At 29.7% G+C, this 18,811-nt stretch overlaps 1 protein-coding gene across 1 annotated transcript in view; it reads right to left on the reverse strand.

Annotated features, from left to right (window-relative positions):
• Nucleotides 1–17,730, reverse strand: part of LOC142329518 (discoidin domain-containing receptor 2-like) — a 405,738-nt gene extending 388,008 nt beyond the window's left edge. Inside the window, exons 1-2 of the mRNA XM_075374192.1 lie at nt 17,634–17,730; nt 17,244–17,349 (exon numbers count right to left, since the gene is read on the reverse strand). Of these exons, the coding sequence (XP_075230307.1) occupies nt 17,244–17,349; nt 17,634–17,730 (203 nt within the window). The remainder of the gene's footprint in view (nt 1–17,243; nt 17,350–17,633) is intronic.
• Between the last annotated feature and the right edge of the window lie 1,081 nt (nt 17,731–18,811).

Raw genomic sequence — 18,811 nt, forward strand, 5'->3', positions numbered from 1 at the left:
GCCATTTTCATCATCAAAGGTTCTGCAAGTAATCAGGAAGGAACAGGATTTAATGAAGGTTTCAGGTTTTGACGTAGTAACAAAATACTACTAATGCTTCCTTTCGAAGCCATTCTGTACACAACATATCTTTTTTAGGGTATACTAGCATTACGTGCTTCCCGACGGAGTGAAAAAGCTCAAAAATCGTTATGATCCCGAAACTAGGTTAAGTGGTACATGAAGTATCTTCCTACAGACCAATAAGTCTATTTATTACCTCTTTTGTCACAAAATGTTTAATAGACTTTTTCTTCGGAAACTTTTGCCTTTTCTTGAACAGGGTCATGTTATTTCTGATCATCACTTCGGCTTCCGAGGTGGTCACTCCACTAGTGAGCAGACGCATAGATTTTTAAGTAAGGATCAATAAGTGCTTTGCGGAGAAAACATACTCTTCAGCTGCCTTCTTGGATGTTCAGCAGACTTTCGAACAAGGTATGGCTGCCTGGTCTGTTACAAATGTTAAAAAAGAGTACCTGAACCGTATTATTTGATTGTACGTAGCTACCTGGACGGACTTTTTCACAGGTGAAGTGTAACAAGGAATTGACTGTATGTTCTTTAGGACTAAATCGGGAGTTTCTCAAGGCTCGGTTTTAAGAATTGTCTTATATTCTATTACCGCAGCGGATCTACCGACGAACTTTCACTATAGCTTTTTTTTGTCAATGCACGGCTAATCTGGCTTTCGATGTTGAGCCAACTCTAACTTCAAGTAAACTACAATCTGAATTGGACCAAATAGACGGATAACTTTCTAGATGGAATATTAAAGTTAATATAGCGAAGGCGAGTCATGTGACATTTGAAATGAGGAGAACAAACTGCTCACAAGTCTACCTAGATTGCGTTCTCATACCACATGCTCAAAGTGTATGGTACAAAGTGTCTGACATGAAAGGTCCAATTAAGAGAAAAGAGAAAACAACTGGATATTAAGTTTAAGGAAATATACTGGTTCATGAGCAACCAGATCACACAACTTTCACTATATAACAAGCACTTAATTTACACAAGTATTATGAAACTGTGATTTGGAACTACGGAATCCAGCTTTGGAGTACTACAAGCAGCAGCAAAAGTGAAGTATACAGCGTTACCAAAAGAAACTAATGAGGAGCATAACGAAAGCGCCTTGGTTCATAAGAAACAGTGAGATACATGAATATCTGGGTTTACCGTAAGTTCGAGAAGGAACACAGCGATTCGGTACAAAGTATAAATTGCGGCTAAACAATCGCTTGAATTATTTAGCTATTACTCTTCGAGACAACAGAGAAGACATTAGAAGGATAAAAGGACTCTACGTGTTGGACCTGGGTAACTTTATGTGATTTGTGTTTCAGCTGCATCAACTGATTGTTACCTACCCATCGATTCAATATTTCACTTCGTTTAATTTAGTTATTACTCATTCGTTATCAATTTTAGTTACTATTTTCATTATCTTTTCTCTTAATTTTTATTGTTTCTCTTGTTTATTAATCTTTTGACTTTTTTTGATTTGTATTGAGCTACCAACGGTACTGTTTTCTGACTTAACTTTACGTGTGTACTTACATTGAAAGTTCTATATAGGAATATTAATATGGATAATATGTTATTATTTTTACCAAGAATTTATTAGTTTTGAAAGTAAAAGTTATTCAAACATTTAAAAAAAGTTGATGGCGTGGAGGAAATTCGTATTTTGTCAAATAATAATTTGCCTACATTAAACGCTGTATTAGCCGGAAAATTTAAATAAAAACAAATAGTTAAAATTCTTATATTGTAAAGGAGTTTTTGTAATTTTTTCAGTAGGGAAATTAAAAGATAAATACGGTGAAAAATATTTTCATACAGTATAATTATTTATCAAAAATAATTAAACTTAAAAAAAAAAAAAAGGTGTAAATTCTTACAATTCAAAGGAGGAATAAATTAAAAAAAAAAACAATCATTAATGTGATATAAGTTTTCAAATTACTAAACTACATCTGGTGTTATTGTATGATTTTTTATAGAAATAACAGTAATATATTTTAAAAAAGATTGGCTTATCAATTTTAAATTGTGAAAATCAGATTAATAATGGCTTAAACCGTATTTCTACTTTCAAATTTAATTCATCTGAGTTAATATATAAAGATAAGAATTTTCATTAGGAAAATAAAAACTTGAAGTTTTAACTTGAAGTTAAACTTGAAGTTTACACAAGTAAATCACCTAAAGGTAAACCGGATCATTAAAACTCTCCAAAAACAAACGCTTAATTTTTATCAATCTAAAAAGAAAACGCGCCTAGAATATTATCTAACTCTTTATATGTGTTTTCTATAATAAAATTTGAAGAGTAAAGTCTGTTGTATCATATTTAAGTAAATATTTTTATTTTTAAGTGTTCTAGAAAAAAACATTGAAGTTGAAGAATGATTTTATTTTAAGAAGAGATTAAGTTTTAATTTTTTATTTTAGACCCCGTGTGACCCACTTCCTGTTCCGTTGATCCCGCTGTGTTCGATATCCTCTTTATTGTGACAATAATACTGATAAATAACAATTAAGGCCTGAAAATTTTTTTTCCTCCGACGCTTCCCTCGTTCTTGACATAGAAGCTCTGATACGCTCCTACTGTTAACTCCAGTCTGGACGTAGCTCTATCGGTCAGCAGCTAACCGAGAATCACGCATTTCAGCTGTTTTCTGAGAACCAAGATACTCTCATTCTTTCGGCAGATTTTGGATAATAAGAAAATCAGCACATTTACGAGTATTATGTAATACGAGCTTTAAGTATTATTACACATATTTATTTTAAATATGATAATACAAATATAATATTCAATTATGATTTTTTTCTGCATTTCACTAAAACAAAAGTTTTTATTTTATTATTTACAATATTTTTAAACCAATACTATTTATTTTAGCTTCTGTTTTATATAATTAAAAAAAACCTGGTTCACATGTTGCTAAACTCGCCTTACATTTTAATAGAGCTTAAAAATTAATCGTTTTTTGGTGATGCAGTTGAAAACTAACTTTTTATTACTTGTCCACCTTCAATAAATTTTCATATAAATTTAATAAATTTTCCGACTCTTTACGTGCACTAACGACTGTTCAGAAAAAGAATATTGAGCATCCTTATCGCCTTATATCCTGTACATTCTATACGTATTAAATCGAATGGGAAGCGATGTGAATTTGTGTGGACTTTAGGGCATGCTGGTATTTAAGGAAATTAAAGCGCAGACGAAGCTGGTAGAACGGCAACAATTTATGAGAAAAAGATATAATCTCTATTCACAAGGCGTACGCTCATAATTGTCTATCAGAAACACGTGGAGTAATGAATGTAGAAAATTAAATAAGAAATTAAATGCGACTAAAATTACTCCGTATAAATAGATGAACGACCTGAAATATTTTCGCCGGGAAGAAGTGGCGGTGACCATACTCAGGATCGGTTACAAGCGAATAAAATATTCATATTCGTTAACCGGCAAAGAAAGAACAATGTGCTGTGAGTGTAATAAATAATTCTACGGTTAAGCATCTACTGGAAGAGTGTACAATATTTGAAAACCCAGGAAAGAGGTACGGATTAAGAAATAATATTGCTGCTGACTTAGAAAATAGTTGCTTACCTAAATGCCAAGAGATTACTAACGAGGTTGTAATGTGCCTTCGACGAAGTCGGTATGTGTTATGTTTGACTGAGAATCCTGTACGGTATTGTGTTGCATTTTTTTGTCTATTCTATTTTACTGTGCGTTTAATTGTTTTTTTTTTTTTTTTTTAAATTTAAATGTAAGTGTCTGATATACCCTTACATGTATGATCCTGCGGACAAGATAGTTCTTTTTTAAACAATCTGACGAGGACTAATTACTTCAGAAGTCGTTGCTCATACATCGAAAAAAAAATCTAAGAAGAACTGCTAAACAATACAAAAACGGTGATAAAAATAAGTTTCATAAAAAATGTAATTTGAACAATAGATACAAAGAAAAAATTCAAGACTGCCATTTTCTTCTGTGAAAAAAAATTCAAGAATTTTCTGATATAGCAAGGGATCCTTTTATATTTCTTGATTATTTAACTTAAAGTTAAATGTAAGGTTAAAATCCTAGTAAAGGTATCATAATAAAAAGGATTACTTTTATACGGATTTGAATACCAGATCGTGGATACCGGTGTCGTTTTGGGATTGGGTTTCAATTAACCACACATCTCAGGAATGGTCGACCTTATACTGCACATAACAACATTTTATTTACATTCATACATATCATCCTCATTTATCTATTTAAGTAATACCTTACGGTGGTTCCGGGGGCTAAACAAAAAAAAAAGTTACTTTAACCAGGTTATAAATATTTGTATATCTAGAAATCTATTTATTTACTATTTAATTATTAAAAGGGATAGTTTACGAAGCTGTAAATTTCTTATTTCACACAATTTTAGAAGAAAGTACGTATTTGAAAGTGCTTTAATTTTTTTTATATATAAATAGCGGTTTATAAAAAAATATTGAAATTTATTTAAACGATAACTAAAAATCTCTTGTTACCAAAATCTAAGAAATAAATAAAATGATTAATATTTTCAAAATTTTATAGCATTAAACATAGTAAAATTAAAAACAAAATTAACATAAAAAATAAATTCTCTTACTAAAATTTTAGTGACTGTATGTAAACTTTTTTTTTAAAAATTGACTGTTCAGTAACTACGTAATTTTTTTTTTCAAAAATTGCCTATAGCATATTTAACAAAAAATATTTAATTCCATGAATATTAAAAAAAATATTTATAAATAGATACTTTTATTTTAGATTAATAACAATTTATTAACCTAAATTGGTTGTATTCAATAAAATTCCCAAACGATAAATCAGATGAAAATTTATTAGTAACTGAAACAAATTTAATTCTGAAAAGAACCAAATCATAAGATTGTAAATATAAACCGAATAATGAAAATTATTATACGAGTATATGATGTTTTTTTAATTTTTTTTTTATAATTGTGAATTGAAAACTTAATTAAATTTAAAATAATAAAAAAATAAATAAAAGAAAACAATTATTACATTTTACCGTTGAAATAAATGTTTATTTTCATTCTGAGAAAAACAAAACACATTTTGTAGTATATATATATATATATACCAGTTTATGTATACGTGAGCATATATAACTATATATACCGCATTCAAAAATACCTTTAGGCAAAAAGCGTAAATAAATGTTTGCTCTTTTTCTCGGTGTACGAGCGAATATCAAAGGGAGATTGGATGCTGCTCAAAATGTACTTTTAAAAACATACCATTTTTTTTTTTTTTTTTTGAAATTCAAGTACTCTTCATATAGGTAAGCTACTTAACAAAGAGAAAATTTTTCTGAATAGACGAGAGCAAAAAAAAAGAAAACATAATTGGAGACGGATACTGTTTAAATGGAATATATATATATATAATGAATGTAATAAATGAGGAATGTATACATTTGTATATTTTTATATTTAGCGGAAAGTAACACTTTTACATTTAAATTAAAATTTTAACATAAAATTAAATATCTCGTACGTACAATGTTTTAAAAATTCATTAAAATGCTATTATAGGTAGTAATATAATGAAAACAGGTTATTTCTCTTGTACCTTAAAAAATTACTTTTTAAAAGCGTGAAAGATCTATTAACAGAAGATTTTAAAATAATTTTGTTTACATTCAGATACTAAAATATTTAAACTGAATTAAAAATATAATAAAATATAATTTAAAAAAAAATTATTTAAAAAAAAATGTATTCATAGTCGCATTAACAATTAATTAATGTTATTAGCGACTCATCAATATCTGTATGAATAAAGGTACTGGTAAACATGTAGTCTTGAACAAACTCAGACCAACCGTTCCTGAGAAGTGTGGTTAATTGAAACCCAACCGCTAAGGAACGCCGGGATCCACGATCTAGTATTCAAATCCGAATAAAGGCAACTACTTTTATTAGGATTTGAACCTTAGAACCCTCGAATTCGAAATCAGCTAAATTATGGTGGCTAGTTTTACCACTACATCAACCCGGTGGTTGAAAAATGTTGTTGATGTATTTATATATTTATAATATTTTACGCTTGATCATTATTTTATTTAATTACTATAAAAAGCTATAGCGGAAAAAAATTTCATGTCGGTTAATTTTTATATTATTTATGTGCGAGTATAATAAAAGAACAAACTTGAGGTTCATGTAGGGACTAAGTATTAGAATAGATTATGTATAGAAAAATAAAGAAAATTAACTGGTAAATACAAAAAATATAGTAATAACAATAATATAATAATAATATAGATAATATAAATTTTTATAATTTATTTATAAATAGGCAAATCAAATTTGACAATAAACTAACAAGAAAGAAATTAATCAATTATACGTGACAAAATTCACTACTATAATTTTAAAAGATTATAGTTTCATAATAAAATAATATAAATTAACTGCAGAGTGCGGTAAAATAATGAAATTCTGAGAATTTTTTCTTACAATAAATTGAATGCATTTTTATAATAATAAACTTCATATTACAAGATGGGGGAGTTAAATATTCCTCTAAATTCTCAAAAGAATAATCTCAACAAAACATTTTGTTTACGAAAAAAAAATTGAAACCTTTTTTGTTCTATAACTGCGGTCATTAATAAATTCTAATGAGCTGTGTTTATTAGAACAAGGTGAAGTTATATTTATTTTATTTTTATTTATTCTGTATTGTAAATTATTCTTCAAAATTCGCCGTCATTAGTTTTTCCCCCATATCCCGAGGGGGAGTCGGGATCTTCTTTTTCTAACTCTGCAGTTTTAAATAAAAGTGAAAAATTTCCTCCATTAAAAGTGGCATTTCCCGACTCAATAAAGAAATATATTTGAATTAAAAAATTTCGAAAAACAAAATAATTACAAAAAAATCCCTTTCGGCACGCCGGAAGCCGGAGGTAGATTTCACCGGTGCTAAGCAGAGGATAAAAAAGAATTCCATCTTTAAGTTAAGAAAAACTACAAATTTACTCAATACCACAATAGTAAGAACTTTAAACGAATTCGATATTTTACTTAATAGAAAGTTATAGAGATATTTTTTTTAAAGCCGCCCTCATTTCCATCCTCATGGTCCGATTTTGCCCATTAACGAACTCGATCGAGATTTTAGATCGTTATGATTGGCACAAAATTGCGGCAGTTATTGTGTCCACAATAAAGTAAAAAAATAATGATGTGTATATATATATATAAACTTTTGAACTGACGATGGTTTTAAGGTCTGGCGGATGGGAAACGTGAAGATAAGTCGAAAAATTCCGGGCATCTAATCATGATACCCATTAAAATAGGTAGCTTTCTTATAAAATCTACCTAAAAAATCGACAAAATGCTCTTAGTGACAAACATTTCCTCAAAAAAATTTTCTAGCCCTCACAATATCAAAAATAAGGCCTTAAATTAAATCTAAAATATTACGCAATCATTTGTTGCTAAAATTCAAAAATCGAAAAAAATTCGAGTTTTTTCGTTCGGATTCCCCTTAATAAATACGTTGAAGATACGATAAAAATTACTGGATGAAAAGCAATAAATTCAGTTTATGATTTTAAAATTACAAGATATTGTAAGCGAATGTTGTATGAAGGTAGATTTTATTTTAAAAGTAATGAGGGTATGAGATAATATGCCGATTAAAGTTTACATGAATTAGAATGAATTAAAACAATTAAAGATACTCAGGTATCATTTCAATAGAAAACTGCAAAAAAGAATTAAAATGAAATATAAATAAAAATTACAATAGCTGAAAAGATTCCAAGAAAAATAAACGTAAAGTATGATATTTTATATGCTCTTCGATTTGGTCGTAAAACTTGAATTTTCTGATTAAAGAAAGAGATAAAATAAGGCTAAAGGGGTTGAAGATATTGGAAAAAGAGGAAATTACAGACGATAAATCAGTTAAATAAAGTGAAAAATGATTAAGTAATGACGGGAATGAATAAAAATAGAAGCTTAATCGGAACTTTTCAGAATAAGAAACTTAAACGGTGGAATATATAAAGAGAGGAGAAGGATTGATTAAAACAGTGTTAAAAAAATCAGTAACAGATCCAAAGAAAAAGACCGAAAAACTTTGTAAATGATAGGCAATCAAATAGAAAACAAAAGCTAACAAGAAACCATCAGTTAAAATGAAAATAGCAGAAAACACAGACGGTGATGGTGGAATGGACTAATCTCAGCCAGAAAACCATCCGATAATCTACGATTATAAGTCTGAATTGGTAACGGATAATTGTTTTATTCATATAAATTTTACTGAAGGTAGATTTCTACGCTTACTTAATATCAGATTAGATAGATTATATAGGTTATCAGCTTTAAATCATACAAGCCTAGATTGAAAATGATGAATGCAAGAGATTTCACACGTAGCTATATAAGAACAATAAGTTCATAAATTAATTTGATCATAACTCTCTATAAATACGTAACTGGAAAAATATTTTCTAACTAAATAATTTTGAATATATAAAACTGGTCTTAATACGTCCAACTCACAATCGGTAATTAATTTAATAAATTATATCCGTCTGTGTGAACGTTCTCTATGGTACTACTTATTTATAACGCTTTTCGGAACACTGTTCCATCCTCAGAAAATCACTCACTGGAGGTCGTCATCACATTAAGATAAGATGATATGTAGTGATTGCGAATATTTTTATACAGGCAAGACAAGAAGACATTTTATAAAACGGTTCAAGAACATCTGCCTAACTACAATTTTGTTAATAATAAATCTAACTACTCGCCCCACATTATGGATCGCGATCATATATACCGTGATTTCGAAACCGATTTCCTACGACTGCATATACGTAAGATAGGTAGATACAGGAATACGCTCGAGGAAAATGAGATTTATAAAGTACATAAAAATAGTTCAATTCACGTATTAAACGATTGTTTAAACTGTCAGTCCAGTTTGTTTTACGATACGGCGATAAAATCAAAGGATGTCGGCAGGCATTAGCAATGCCTGCAATTCAAGTCGTTCTACGTAGACGACGGTGTGCACACGTAGCGTTTGTGCGTGCATTTATGTAATTTTGATTTTTTTTTATGACTTTGAGTGTATACGGATGTGCTTTTCTTTTCGTTGTTCATTTTATCTTAATAATATGACCTCCCCTAGAGAGAGTGATTTTCTTAGAACGGAACAGAGTTTCGAAACGCGTTTAAAGTAAACTGATAGCGTAGAGAAAGTTCACATAGCCGGATATAATTTATTAAATTAATTTTTAATATTTGCGTAATTTCTATCTTTTAATTATATAAATAAAAAATATTCATAGTTGTTTATATATGTGAATAACATTTTTTTACTTCGCTTGTGTGCTGCTTCATACTAAACATCAGGTTTAATTAAAAAACGCAAACGATGAACAAGACTTATACAAATTGTTTCTTCTGTCGATTGTAGTTAAATAAATAATTTCGTATTTCAACCAAAATAATTTTCCCACGAGTAAAAAATAATACAAAACTAACGAAGAATTGCAGAAGCGAAATTAAAATTACACGTAACCCATTTCTAAACGGATGAAACGATCTATGATATTTAATTTTGCACTAATATATACGTACTGCTATTATGTAGAGTTCACTAAAGGGGGTAATAGAAAGATCCAAGCGGATGGAAGCTTTCATCACGTATCAGAGGTAAGTTAATGTAAAGGGTAACAAGAAGCGGCAGGTGGAATGGAGCGGTATCTAAGGGTGGTGACACGGTAGGGAGTGACTAGTTTTAAATGGCCACCCACAGTCCCTCATTAGATGCCTGCGTCGGTCAAAGGCCAGAAAGAGGGCCAAATGGACACTGTGATACGGCTTAAAATCTGTCTGCTCCTCCCTTCATCAAAAGCATCACAACCCTACGACATTACCCTGCTTTTATATGCCCCATTGAAAATGAACGATGGTACGCCGATTCGTATCTAGTGAATCGAATAATGTGTAGTTTACTCCTAATAATGTCAAAATAATGCGCTAGACTAACATACGCTTCTACGAATTTGAAAGCACGCGTCTAACTATGATAAGCTATTTAGACCAAAAAGCTAAGAACCGCCGGACTAATTTTACAAGAATTGTATTTCTATAATCTTACTGCGTCTAGTTTGAACAAACATAATAACTAATTAATTCGTAAGTATCAAAGAAATATTCAAGAAATTCGGCAATCGGCTGACAAAAGATTTATTTCGTGAATGTATACTTTTAAGATCCAAATACTAATATTGGCTATTCAGTTTTTTAACCGACTTCGAAAAAGGAGGGTACGTATTCGATCCGTATATTTTTTATGTTTGTTCGCGTATAACCTTTTTCCTAATTAATCTGATCTGATCGGCACAGCTGATTTTAGCTGTTACTATGATGCTGAAACACATTTTTTAGACACAAAAATCGGTCTGAAAACTGACAAAAAATCTTTTTTCACTGTTCGTATGTACGCAAAAGTGGTAATCTTGACTTCTGTGCGTAAGCGTCACGTTCGATAATGTTATATGGTCTTCTGAGGGGCAGGTAATAGGCTCTTCTGAGGGGCCTCTTGTGTTCTGCACAAGATATGTAGCACCATTAATAAAATCATCAACAACAGAGGTATCTCGTCTTAAACCTTTAAAAATTTCTTACTAAAACGCCGGATTACACTATTGTTGAAATTCGTCACCGCAAAATCAGCTGATTTTTGAAATCGAGAGTTCTAAATTTCGAAAATATGGACTTAGATCTCAGAATCAGACTCAGATCTGAGGCTGTTCAGGACTACATATTTACCATTACATCTACACTTACATTTGCAGCTACAGGGCTGGCAAGCCGGTAGCAGTGATTGCATTTGCCTATACACACACGCACGCGCGCACGCACATACTCACACCCAGATCTTGCAAAAAGCTGGAAAAACTGGTTGAAATAATAAATTTCTTTGCTGACTTACATGAAGTAATAGCTTCTACGTCTTTTATACCGAAGGTTCCCGGTAAAAATAATAGTCCGGTATATTTTAATAGCTAAAACCATCGATATTAACTTAATTTCAAGAAGAGCATTACGCTGTAACAAACCAGTTTAAAACAAATAGGGAAAAAATAATAAAACAAAAAATATATTAGCAGCCTTGTTTTTTTTTTTTTTTTAATTTAAAATTTCATCTATTTAATCAGATCATTTATTTGTAAAAACAAGAATCATTAAGTGGTTTTTGATAAAATACTTTTCATTAATTAAATAAATTTAATTTTCAAAATTAAATAAATTTAATTTTCAAAATTATAATAAATCGATTTCACCACACTGTGATTATTATATATTTTATTTATTATATACATTATATATATTTTAATAAAAATTGAATTGATTTCAGTGTTTACAATATACATAAATATCTTTTTCTCCTTGAAGTTCCGAAAAAACGAAGCGTAAATTTAACAATTTTTAAATTATTGAATTTGTAATAATTATTTAAATTAGTTAATAATCAGTAATGTTAGGCTTTGGGGTTCCGACGACAAATGTTCAATTTTAAGTTTATAAGAACTACTTACATATTTTCTTTTTTTACGTAGATCAAACTTGTAAGACATTCTATAAATTCTTCCCTTAATATGTAATAACATTAAACAGTTAAAATAACTTAGCAATCAGCCTAACAATAATACCTTCTATCAATAAATAAAATTTCTGTAGATATTTTAACACTAAATGTATTATAATAATCGTTACTTATTTAATACACTGTTATTATGAACGACATTTAAGAATTAGACAAAAATCGCTCTGGAGATAAAATGGTTGATTTAAACAATCCGACTGTTTTTTTACTTCTCAAAAATAATTCCCTCATGCCTATTTGAACCAGCTTGCATAAGTAAGCTGGTTCAAATAGGCCTAAGCTTATTTGCGCAAAAAAATCTTTGTCTTTAATCGGAGCCAATTTTTCACACTTTGTTTGACATTGTTATTAAACTTCTTACCACATAGCGCTTCCTTAGAACTCTTTCGTGGTTGTTGGGAACATAAGGTACCACCATGTATTTTGTCTTCTGTGTTTATTGGGAACACTCATACCCGCTACTGAACAGTGCTGCAGTCTATTAGGAAGCTTTCGAAACAAGACAAAAGTGGTGTGTGAAGTTATAGTTTCTGAGCGACTTTGGCAATATATTGAAAAATGGAAAATGAAATAATTGATCAAGTAAGTAGTTCTTATTTATTTTTGTTTATTTATATTATTATAATAACTTTTAGACATAGATAGTTTATGTATCGTTTTTAATTACAATTTCAGAGAGATTTTAAGAAGTGGGTATCGTAGTTCCCACGAGTCAAAACAAGGTTAGCTCAGTTCTTAGAACAGAACATAAAATCGTGTACATGACGTTTGTTTTTTGCATTTTGTAGTTGGTAGATTCAATAACATTTTTTCATTCAAAAAATTATTCTGACAGGAAATTATTTTTTACATTAGCCTGTTGACCTATTTTATACGTACTCATAAGTATTGTTTTTGAATCTGATTTCCTGAATAAAAATTAAAATAATGTTTTTTCTAATATAGATGCATAATGAATATTTTTACTTGAAAATGTGTGTTAGCCTTCCAATAGTTAGATATATTTATAAGCGTTAGTTCCATTGTAATAGCCTAAATGTTGATTTATGCAGGAATTAGTGAAATTTCTGTCACAAATATTTGATAGCTGATATCAACTATTACTAAGTGGTAAGTTTACTGTAAAAATATTGTCATTTTCACAATATTTTTAATTAATAAACTTTTTTTTGTTTCCTTTTGCAGATTCGTCTAACAGATGATGAAGAGATATTGTTTTTTTTTTATATTTACAGATAATTCGGAGGTCAGTGATCAAGAAAAAGATGATGGTACAAGGGAGGAGTTGGAAAATTTAGATTACTCTAACTCTCCAAAAATTGGTGAAATTCCTTTGGATAATTCTCATTCTTCAAATACTGGTGAGAAAATATTCACTGTAATGACAATCAAACTGCTCAGCCTAAAAATTCACCTGGCTATGATAAACTACATAAACTAAGACCAATTATTAGGCATTTGAATGGAAAATTTAACTGCAACTACGTGTCATCAAACCAATTATCTGTTGATGAATCTATGGTGGCATTCAAAGGGCGATCTTCTATAAAGCAATACCTACCATTAAAACCAGTCAAAAGAGGATATAAAATATGGGTGCTTGCAGACTCAAAATCTGGATTTATTTTGAAATTTAATCCACATGTCGGTAAATCATATTCGAATGTGCCAAGAACTGTTTCATTGTGTGAGCAGGTAGTTATGAAATTTGTGTGATAATATTGATCAAGTCCCTTGTCTTGTAGCTTTTGACAATTTTTTTACAACTTTGAAACTACTTGAAACGTTAAAAGTGGAAAATATTTACGCTGTAGGAACAGTCAAAGGAAATAGAAAGGGTGAAAGAAAAATCAGAACTGAAAAGAGGAGCGTTTGAGTTTTTAGTGAAAAATGGCATTTCTGCCGTAAACTGGCAGGACAATAAACCAGTGACGGTTTTATCCTCAATCCATAGTCCAACGGATGTGACTAAAATAAAAAGGAGACTGAAAGATGGATCACAAATTGACTTGTTTTGTCCCATAGCAATTAAAACCTAAAATGAAATAATGGGAGGAGTTGATCGTTTTGATCAGCTCAGAGAAAGATACGCTATTGGGAGAAGATCGTTAAAATGGTGGCACCGATTATTGTACTGGTTTTTAGATGTCGGTATTGTAAATGGTTTTATTAAAAAAAAACTAGTCAAGCCAAATCGAGATCAATTAGAGTTTAGGTTACGACTAGCACAACAACTTATCGATGGATATACAAGTAGAAAACGGAAAGGAAAGCCTCCATACCTTAACCTCAAGAAAGGAATTGTAGGAGTACCAGATGATGTGCGTCTTAAACGTGTTGGCAAACACATGCCAAAAAAGGAAAATACCAAACGACGGTGCCGTGTTTGTAGTACAAGAAAAAAGAACAAAATTTATTTGTATAATGTGCAAAGTGCCCCTTTGTATGGATGTTTGTTTGAAAAATTTCATTTTGAAAAATTTTCATCAGTTTTCTAATTCTGGTTTTTGTAAATATAAAAAATAATTAAGAAATAAATAATTATTATACTAATAATTGTTCATTTAATTATTTATTTCACAAAGCCATTGCATATCCAGCAGCCCACCGGGAACTATAGGACCCACTTGTAGGTCTACAAATATACAACCACTCGACCAGTGGGACCACCTGTTTTTCCAGGAACATTGCGGTGAGAAAGTTTTTTTACATTCATAAATATGTTTTACGGTCCAAATTTGTAAATGTCACTGACTTTCAGTTTTGTAACTTTGTTACACAAATTTAGCCATGAAAGGGTTAGTAAACCAACCAAATGGAAATTCGGTAGGATTAAGTTTGGATTCTAAGGAGGAGAGATATCCCAATGCAACGGTTTCTCGAGTTACCTGAGCTTTGTTTTTTTTTCTCCTGCTCCCCGGTTACCTGTGCTGTGTGAGGCCGGCCGCTATCGTGAAGAAGAATACTGTCCTTGTTCTGAAATTCAGGGCTTTATTTTCAACTTTGACGGTTTCAATTTGTTTCGAAGCATATCACAATAGTATGCTCTTTTATTATTCGCTGTTCTTGTAGAAAATCTAGTTTCAAGCGATCGAGTTGAAACTTCTCATTTGGACGTCCAGTACGTACGGTTCTCGTCAATCACTGAGTTTCAATCGTCTAAAAATTTTTCGGTCTATTCAACTTTACTCGTAATTTTTGGTCATACGAGAGCAAATATTATCCGGTTTTTTACCTTCAGAAACCAAGAAAAAATGGATAAAACCAAAAAACCGACCTTCAATTATTTCGCAACCTTCATGAGGACTCATGAAATGAGTTTTTGAGTATAACAATTCCACTCCAACAGCTAATCAAAAGTCATCAGAGATATTTTCTTTCTGTTCTGAAAATAATATAAACATGAAACCAACTGTTTTAAATGTACTGCAATTTGTATCTTTAATTATTGAATGGCCCTCGTTATTTTTTTTAGATGATTAGATATCAAACAATTTCATGTATGCATAAGTAATTTTTATCAAAAATGTGTAGATTTTCATCGTTCCTTATTCGGCTGTTACATAATTTACTGGTAATACAGAACTATGCCTAATTACTAAAATAAATACAATCCAGTGCCACACTCACATTTTTATTAACTAACAACAATACATTACGAAATAATTTTTTCAATTCATGTAAAATTATCCGGGAAAGCATGCCATTTAACTTTATTGCAGCCCTGTAAGCAATTTAACCCTGTTAAAAAGCAGTACATGAAAATAACGTTTTAATAGATTTTTTTGGAGGAGGATGGCGGATGGATTAGATTTCTTTCGCATTTTTGAAAGTTCCATATTTATAAACTGATAAACGGACGGTTTTCATATTATACAGTCTCATATTTACATAGATGAATTATTGGAAAACCGTGAACTGGAGAAATTTGAACCGAATATGTTCATCTTTTATAAGTTTTAAGAGATTAATAATCATCCTTTGAAACGACTTATTTGACGTAATATAAAGAAATGTACACTGAAAGGGATGAAAATGTTATTTCAAATGTTATGTGCACTTAACTTTACGCTTCACCGGAAAAATAAAGCGAAAATTAAATCGCCAATCTACGATGTTATTTTTTTAAAGATCAAATGTAATATAAAATAAATTAATATTGACGAATTATTTTCAAAAGTGCGTCGTAAAAGAAAGAAAAATAATAATAATATTTTTACATAAAAGAGAAAATAAAACGTAAATGTATAAACTAAGGAAAAATAAATTATTAGGAATAATTGTATATTTAAAAATTATTAATCAGCGCTTACAGTTTTAATGACAATAATTAATGACGGTTATATGTAGATGCTATCTCAAAAATCCGCTCATATTACTGAATTTATTACTTTTATTAAAGATATTAATTACACGTACGGGTTTATATCCCGTACACAGATGATTAGTTATATTTTTATCTAAAACGTTAAAACACATAATTATTATAGATAACGGAAGAAAATATTGCTGATACCTTCCGTAATTGAATATTAAACTTTTACAGATGTAAATGACAGATGAGTGGATTTTAGAGATAAATATTTTTTTTACATTATTAAACTATCGTGAAAGCAGATATGAAAATTTTATTACCGGTAGGATGGGAACTACTGGAATATGAATTAAAAAAAAAAAAATCCCGAATCAACAAATGATTTTAAAAACCAGTAACGTGGATGTTAGGAGGTGGCGCGAATTGTTCATTACAATGAACTGTTGGAACGTGGATAATCTCGACCCATTTCCACCGCTCATTTGCATATCGCAACAAATTTTCCATGTTTTTACTGTTAGTCAAGAGACGTTTTTACGTCGGTTTGAAACCCAAAGCGCCAGACCCGTACCATTTCCATTTCCCAAAATAATATTGGCCTGAGCATCGGAAAACATTTGCTTACGTACTTACTTTGAACTAAATCCTAACGTTTAAACTCGAGAATTAATGAATAAAAATTCATTCCCTCTGCACCACTGTTTTCTCTCTAATTTTATTTTATATATTATAAAAAAAAACTTGATCGTTGAATTCGCATTTAAACAATTTGACAAAAGGCCAAGTATTTTTAATAGTGTTTTGTAAAGACTTTTACCCTTTTTTCCTTAAATTATTGTCAGCACATTGTTGTATATCGTTATTTAATAAACAAAAGAATGAATCCGCATTAAAAACTTTACTTTAAAATTCCCTAATTTAATGAATACATTATCTTATTTTACATCAAAAAATAATTTATTCGTGAATTATTAATCTACATTCAGTTATACTTGATTACTGTTATAAATATAATATTTAAAAAAATACTGAATTACCTGTAATACAAATCTTTTTCACTATTACAGTCCATATGTGATAATTTATTTTAAGAAAAAAAAATTAAAATTATAAATACTTTAAATAAATTTATCTAAATTATAAAAATTTCAATATTACCTTGCGTTCTGGGGTCCGACAGATTTCAACTCGTACGTGGAACTGGCAGATATTGCTGTGTCTGGAATGCGGCCTGCTTCCATCCCTAACGCAGATCTGCATTCTCCTGAGATAAACAAAAGACAAATATTATGAATAAAAAGACTTACCGATGAAAAACATTATTTTATTAATATAAATTATTTTAAGTGGCAAACGAGTAAATGGAATCTATTTATTCAATATAAATAAATTTATAAGGAAAAATGCACAAGTAAAGTTAGCAAGCGTGTAAATATTTTTTTATGTAAACGTGGTCCACTATTTACAATCGTAGTCGGTATGTATAATGTTCTGTCCCAAGAAACATGTACATACAATATTTTCTGTTTTACAATGTTTGTTAAGTACGTCTTACACGGTTTTCATTGCCCAAAGAATCTAAGGTGAAAGGAATACTACTCATAGAATCGATGGATGAAACTGTAACTTCCTGAATATACAACATAACAAAAGAAAATAAACAAATACGTTAATTTATTTTCAGAAAATTATTTAAAAAATCACAACTCTTTCGGTAAGTAGTACCTTTCTCAGATTTTACACCTTTCTTTTTCTATTTAGCCTCGGGAATCACGATAAGGTATTAATTCACAGGATGAACAAGAATGATATTTACGAATGTAAATTAACTGTAACAGCAGATGTTATACTTTCTTTTTTGTTTTTTTTTTTTAGGAAGGTACAGTGTACGGATTTTCTGATTACAGTGTTTTGATTTTTTAAATACTTTTGTGCAAATAAAATAACATATTTGATTACTTTCTTTTGTTTTCACTAGTCAGAGATATTTTTTGTGGAAGGAATGGTTTCAACGAACATTTTACGTTGAATAAAGTGAGAGTACCAATTTTAGAAAACTCTGGTACCGTTTACAAAAAAAAATGTTAAGATTAACTATTAAATTTTTCTCGTGTTTACAGAATCGTTTTTAAGTTTGATAAATGAAAAGTAAAAAAATTCTAGACTTTTTCTTAATTTCTTTAAGAAACCATAGAGCTACTTGGGACAAAGATGGCTGTAGTCTTAAAATATTGTTATGACAAAACACGCGATAAAATTTTAAAATATTAGAAAAAATTGTTATTGCTTAACACAAGAAAAGAGTTTTCTGTTAAAAAAAATGCTTCTTCTAGGAAGAAATAAACGATCTAATTTTTAATTACGTTTGTTAATTGTTTTAAATAATTAATATTGTGAAACAGTAAATTACTTTTGTTATATTTCTATTGTCAATAGAAGATTTTATCTTGATTTTAGTATGTGAAATATCAGTAACATTTAGTCTATTTTGTACCGAATTTATACAACTATAGCTGAGGATATTTGATTTTGTCGTGAAATAAAAATATTATTACATGAAAAAATAACACAATATGCAAAATACAACATGGTTCAAGCCTTTCTGGTTCAGTTATGTTGATAAATATGTGTTTAAAACCTTTATCAATAAGTTTTACCTACATGTAGATGTGAAAAAATCATACAGATTAGCTCAATGATTCTTGTATTTTAAGGAAATATCGGTT

The sequence above is a fragment of the Lycorma delicatula genome, chromosome 8 (genome assembly GCF_047948215.1).
Source record: "Lycorma delicatula isolate Av1 chromosome 8, ASM4794821v1, whole genome shotgun sequence".
In the NCBI taxonomy this organism is placed as follows: domain Eukaryota; kingdom Metazoa; phylum Arthropoda; class Insecta; order Hemiptera; family Fulgoridae; genus Lycorma; species Lycorma delicatula.